The sequence below is a fragment of the Chrysemys picta genome, chromosome 1, assembly GCF_011386835.1.
Source record: "Chrysemys picta bellii isolate R12L10 chromosome 1, ASM1138683v2, whole genome shotgun sequence".
In the NCBI taxonomy this organism is placed as follows: domain Eukaryota; kingdom Metazoa; phylum Chordata; order Testudines; family Emydidae; genus Chrysemys; species Chrysemys picta.
This window is the reverse complement of record NC_088791.1, coordinates 275,624,607-275,631,588: the sequence shown is the minus strand read 5'-3', so window position 1 is coordinate 275,631,588 and position 6,982 is coordinate 275,624,607. Positions and strand designations below refer to the sequence as shown.

The 6,982-nt window shown below is 38.3% G+C and overlaps 1 protein-coding gene across 3 annotated transcripts in view; it reads right to left on the bottom strand.

Moving 5' to 3' along the window:
* Positions 1–3,753: 3,753 nt before the first annotated feature.
* The window catches only part of TBC1D4 (TBC1 domain family member 4), a 156,269-nt gene continuing 153,040 nt past the window's right edge, over positions 3,754–6,982 (bottom strand). For all 3 annotated transcript variants that reach the window (XM_065581108.1, XM_005283186.5, XM_005283184.5), the window contains one exon: positions 3,754–6,077. In XM_065581108.1, the coding sequence (XP_065437180.1) occupies positions 5,844–6,077 (234 nt within the window). In that variant the 3' untranslated portion in view covers positions 3,754–5,843. The remainder of the gene's footprint in view (positions 6,078–6,982) is intronic.

Here is a 6,982-nt window from a genome sequence, read left to right as displayed (position 1 = left end):
TTTTAGCTTCTCTTTCTCCTCTGCAATATGATTAGGGTAACTAGATGTCCCAATTTTATAGGGACAGTCCCAATTTTGGGGTCTTTCCCCTTATATAGGCTCCTATTACCCCCCACCTCCATCCCAATTTTTCACACTTGCTGTCTGGTCACTCTAAATATGATGTACCTCTCATGACCCACATTTTTCCTTCCATGTGTCTGGTTTTTTATGGTGCACATTTACAAGATGACCTCACTTCTGGCAAACCCAGCACTCAATGGGCAGGAGATATAGTCATGTTTCACCCCACAACTAAAGCAGTTGTGTGTTCTTAAGGCGGTACCTCTGTTAATTTAATGATTCATTTGCTCTGTGTGGAATGCTGGATACTTGTGCTGGATAGCCTGTGACTGGCTAGCTATGTGCTGCTTAGTGCGTCTGTGTAACTTTAAAGCCTGCTATGCAGCTACTTCCATGCTTTGTGCTATTTCCTGAGCTTTTTTAAAATCTGAGGTGGATTCTGCCAGCAGACATCTCTGAATTCTTTCATAACTGATACCATAGCCACGGCTTTTAATGTATCTCCAAAACCACAGCACTGAGACAAATGTAGTTCTGGTACAAAAACTGACACCAACTTTCCAGGTTGGTGGGAGAAACTTAAATTTTAAACACTGCACAATCTCAGCTGGCATTGGGTTATGATGGCGCATGACAACTTTAATTAGTTCAAAATATTTGGCACTGAGCTTTTCTAGTGCCACCAAAAATCTAAACAAGCTATGTTTTTGCTCCACAAATACTCAATAAAAATGGCATGTTTCTTTTTATCATCCTCTATATCATCTGTAATAAAGTTCTGGGAGAGTCTCTGAGTACTGAGTCCAGTCCTCCTACTCTGCATCATATGCTTTCATTTTTCCATAATGAAATAAAAATAAAAAAAAGTTGGTCACTTACACACACAGTATGTAGAGCTTGCTGGTTGTTGTTTTTAGTTTATCCTTGTTGCCAACATAGTATACAGAGATCCAAGACCGATTAGAACTGGAAAAGGAAATCTTTTATTCTGGTACAGGTTCACAGACCACTAATCAGCCTACAGCTTGGAAAAACTTCCTCACACAATTGTTGGAACAAGTTCAGTAGAATCTTAGGGCTTCTTAACAGTAAATAGCAATTCCCACCTTGGCCACCAGGTGGAAATAAGCATACCAAAAATACTTACAACATTATAATATTCATCACTGAACATCTCCACATTCACCACACTGGCAATTCCTAATTTGATTGCTTAATTTTGCAATCTTGCAATTCTTTAATATGGTAGTTTTATATGTAATTGGCCAACCATATGGAAGCCCTGCACTCAACTTGATGGCAAGTCTCCCTCAGTATGTAATGCAATAACTTTTGAACTTTGCAACTGATCAGTTCCAAAATTGGAAATGTTCTAGGCAGCAGTAGGCAGAACCTTACTGATTTTGGTGAAAATCAGAAAATGAAAAGGGGGAGGTGAGAGATAAACAGTGCTTCTGGCATTGGGTTAGCAGAGTCACCTCAACCAGGATGGTATCTTTACAGATCAAAGAACTGATTGAAGGTAGCCATTAATGCTTTCTAGGATAAAATGCATTCCCCTCATTTTAGCTTTGCCCATTGTCCCAGTAGAGTTTAAAATGTTGACATGCTGAATGACACATCTCCCAGGCAAAAGAAATAATGGGAGTGAGGGATAGGAAGAAGAGGGCACAGAGTCCCTCCCAGACCCATCCACAAGCTCACTCGGAGATTAATATTGCAAGGGAGAGAAGCACCATCATATACCGATGGGTTCAATAGCTAGCATCAATATTAAAATCTGAACTAACTACAAAATGTAGGATCAGTTACAATCCTTTACGTTACCTAAAATCAAATTTAGTGCCATCAAGGGAATGTGGATGCAGAAATCTTCAGGCTTCTATGCAATCTTTAATAACCTGATGCTGAACCAAGCTGAAGGGGACAGTGGGCACTCAGAATTTGGACTGTCTCAATATGCCCAACTTAGACAAAGTTCTATATCTAATGTCCATGAAGGAAAGACACCAAGCTGAAGGGATGGTGAGTTGGTTCATTATGATGTCTGGTCCAGTGGCAGACACGAGTGGAGGTGTCTTCTGAAGATGCTAGATTCTTTTTTAGAGTTCTAGGCAAACAGGCAATGGGATGCAGCATTTACTAAGTATGCAAGAATGTGAAGTCCTCATTGTGGACAACTGGGTGCTTCAAATTGCTGGACCTCAGAACCTCTATTACATCCTAGCATACCTCCATTTAGGCAACTCTGAGCAACCTGGGCAGCATTGCAGTGAGGAGGTTAAGAAGCAAGGAAGCCTGTCTAATGCAATAGAAGGGATGACCACCACACAGACTGAGTGGCAGGATGGAGCACCTTCTCCAACACTTCTTACCTTAACTTCCCCACACCATCAGTTTAAATTGCATAAGGCATCATTCACTTCCTGTGGATTGGTGTACATTGAGCAATAGTTTCAGAATTTCATCTTAGGAGGCGTGTGTGTGTGTGTGTGTGTGTGTGTGTGTGTGTGTGTGTGTGTGTGTGTGTGTGTGTGTAACAAGTGAATGTATGTGATAGTTTAAAGAACCTGTATGCCACATTCTCCTAACAATAGCTTTACACATGAAAGTAATAAACTGTACAGACATTTGTAAAAGGGATGCTGTCAGGTTAAAAAAAATCAAGGGAAAATGCTGCTCTGCTACATTCATACAACATCTTCCATTGTTTTGCACACATATATCAGAGTGGAATTGAATTCCATATATTTTAATAAGCACATTTCTTATCTGTGTAGCTAATACCGTAAATTATTAAAACAAAAGGAATTAAAAAGAAAGCTAGTTTATTTTTTGGATTTCCCTCATTTTATGAAAATGGCCTGTCCATTTTTACATTTCTGATGCTCATGCATTAGCTTTGCAAATACTGCAAGGAAATGTTTATGCAATATGCTCAACCCCTTTATTTTTTTTCTGCAAACCAGGAACACATTTTTATTGGTATTAGGTTTTATTGTTTATTTCAACTCATCTACCTTTTGGGCCTAAACTACTAATTAGATTTTTTTTTAAAATAAAACAAGAATTGATAAAAAACTAGGGATTCAGGATGTAAACTATCACATATAATGATTGGTTATAAATATATATACATACACACACCCTGAAAAACCTGTAACTAGAAGACAAATTCAACTATACTTTTGATTGTTATTCATCTTAAACAGATCTTTGTAGGTTTTATATTTGAAGCAGGCCACCCCAGAGACACATATATTACAAATTATGCACATGTGCAGAACAAAGATCATGATGAGTGTCTCATAACATAGAATACATCGTGAAAAAATGGTTTGTCACCACTTGTCTAGGTTTTTCAAATGAGGGCACAAAAGGCTAGAGAGATTCAGATTCCTTCCTCTGAATTAAACAAATTCCCACAGTTATCATTCCTAACATATCTGTCTATTGAAAGTGAACAGATAAAAAAGGGAATACAGGCTTTGAAATTTTGAAAAATATATTGTTTGTATAGTTTAAATTGTCATAGTTTGCATTTTTCCTGTATCCTTTTGCAAATCCTGTTTTTCCACACATAGAGACTAAACAGATTCCTTAATTTTTCCATGAGGACAGCACTGTTCCAAGTGAGAAACTGGTACTAGAAATGTGGAGAAATGAAAAAAAGCCAGAAGCCATGGGAAATGCAGCAAAATTACATTTATTGGAAATTCTCCAGGCATCACATGAAAAAAATTGCTATAAGAGAAACAGAGGATAAAGCACATTCAGTGCATCTAAAAAAAAAAAAAAAAAAAAAAGTAGTAGTAGTATGTATCTGAATACCCTTGATCTTGTAATACACTGTACTGCAGTTCCCTGGGATTAGTTCCGTATATACATATTAGCTAAAATTTACTTTGAACAAACTGCAAAGAATTGCCTCGTCACTTGGCATTTTTCCATCTGGTGCAATGAAACATTATTGAAATACCAAGTCAGATTCCATGTAATTTTATACAGTGTAAGAGCTTGCACCCGACTGTAATAAGAAAGATAAATACAGTGATTGAATGAGTACTACCAAATAAGAAAACCACCGTGGAAATAAAACTAAACCCTGCAGCAATGAGCAGCAAAGCAGTGATTCTGTTGCTTTTTTTCCTTGAAATTAACATAAAGCATTGTGACACAGAAAGCAATTCCAGTCAACATTTGCTTTCCAATCAATCTTATGCGTAAATGACACTTTGCTGAATTTGGCACTTTGCTTGATTTTTATTCTTAAAAAACAAAACAAAAAAACCTGCCTGGAATATAGCATAAATGGTAAGATAACATGATCCATTTTAACATTCAAGTAACAACTCGGACATGAATTCCAAAATACATGTCTACTACATACAAATAAACCTTCTTGCAGATTTACACTAATCACAACTGGCTTTTTCAAATCTGTAGGCATCTTACTTATTGTCCTTTGGTTGACATACATACACTAAGAAATGACCTGGGCTTACCATCCTCTGTCTAGGACAGATTCACTCATGACAGGATAATTAAAATAAGTTTACAAAGAAGTGGTGGTAACAGAATACAGGAATAGCCCGAAAGCATTAAGCTGCATTTATAATACCTCCTTTCAAATGTGTGTTTCAAACCGATGCTTTAAATGGAAAGGTACATGACATTTAAAGTCTGGCTAGCTAATCCTCTTCCTATACAGTTTCACAGCACAAGCCTGAAAATTATCTGATGTATGTCTTTATCACGATGTATTTGGAGATTCAGAATGTTTAGAAATCCTAGCTCCCCACTTTATCCAGTGCCCCATTACACCTCCCACGCCCCAAAAATTAGCTATATAACTGCTGGGGGAAATCAGTGAACTGTGTGACAACAGAAGGTCTTACAAGGTTTCTTTTGCAATTTGAAAACCGTGTCCAGTTTTAAATACATTACCACAACATGTCACCTGTGGGAAATTAAGCTCAGAGTGCAGACCACTCTGCAGCCTCATTTCCTTCCTTCAACTTCTACTGTCAAACTCCTGGGGTGGGAGAGGCAGGAAGTGAGGTAACAACCACTTTTCTGAGTCTTGCTTTTTCCTGGGTTTTTAGTCTTTTGAGTTCTTTAGGCATAACTGTGACATAATGCCCGTCAATTTCAACGGGTATGCGGGAGTAACACCCTGACTGGCACATTCCAGGCAGCATATGGCATTATAATTCTCCCTATAAGAGCCACACGGTGACAGTCAGCCTTAGTTATTGTTATATACACGTCAGTAGAATTAATGACAGACACAGACACACAAGTTTACACAGAATTCCACAAAACATGTGAAACATGCTGTTCTTTGGAGGAAAAAAATACATTCATCTTTTTCAAGTATTATACAATTTATATATAAAAGACACATTATCCTCATTTTGCTACAAGACAAAAGATATGCATCTAGAATGAAATTTTAATTTACCACCACTTTGGCTTTCATTAGTGAAGTTCTGACCTTTTCCTTTAAATCAACTCTAAATATACATCTACTTGTCACAATTAAATGCAACAGTCCTTTATTTCCCATTGTGATATATGTATACAACCATTAAAAAAAAAATCTATTTTGATAACCTGGGATTTGCATAATGAGAGTGACAAGGCCCATCTGCTGCTATGAGTGTCCCAGCACCGGTTTTAGGCAAACCACTACCTGCTGCCTTCTGAGTTCTTTTATAGCAGCATACATATCTTTGCTTTCCCTTCATATCTGAAATTATACCGCCTGCAATTCTTACTTATGGCTTATTTCCTTGCTTTGTTCTATTGTTTGGGTTGGCATTTACTTCCTTCAGGAGCAGTTCACAGTCGGACAGTGCTTCTGCTGGCAGGTATTTTCTTATTTGCTCAACAGTCTTTTGATATGCCATCTTCTCTTGTTCCAGCGACTGGATTAAGCTCCGCATTTTGTTCTCTCGAGACAATATGTTTTCCAGGTTGGATTCCAGACTCTGAATTTTAGCATGAGCTATCTGTAAGTAGTAGTAAGAATATCAATTTACGTTACCTTCTAAGAGATTCAGATTAAGACCTTTATTACCATGTGTGGTTGTACCCATTTGCCTCCATACAACTCATGGACATAATGTGATGATCTGTACAATTGTGTGAAATTATGAATTTTCTGTATGTAACTTTACAGGCTGCAGGTTTTTGTTTATTCTCCCTTGCCTTTCACATGCTAGACTGAAATTCCAAAGGGGAGGGATATAGGGCTGCTAATGGAAGGCCATTAAATTGGGATGGTCCTCTGTTCAAATACAAACATCCTAGACAACAGACTGGCTCCACCCAGGAGAATTGGTTTGCCAAGAGAGTGATTGCCTGGTAAGGAAGACACCTGCTAAAGGCAGGTGATCTGGGAGTCACCTGACAGAGGAACTGGAAGGTTATAAAAGGGAAGGAACTGATCTATTTAAGGAACTATCTCTGCAGCATGGAGCACGGGTCACTTGCTGGAAGAGTCTCTGCACCTGGAAGTCTTTAAACCATGATTTGAGGACTTCAATGGCTCAGACACAGGTTTGATATGGGAGTGGGTTGGTGAGATTCTGTAGCCTGCGTTGTGCAGGAGGTCAGACTAGATGATCATAATGGTCCCTTCTGACCTTAAAGTCTATGATTCTATGAGGTTTTCAGCAATTTGGATTAACTCAAGCAGAGAGAGGTTACTGCAGGAGTCTGAAAAGGCAGTGGAACCCTACCCACCTGAACACAGATCATTCTGCAAAGGAAGGGTGACCTAGACTGTTTGTGGTTTTCTATATAATATGAACACTGCATATTTCTTGTGTGATTAAGCAAAGAACAATGGTGTTAGAATCCCTTAAAACGTGTCTGTGAGATTCATCTGTTAAACCTGGCAGCTCTCAGAGGG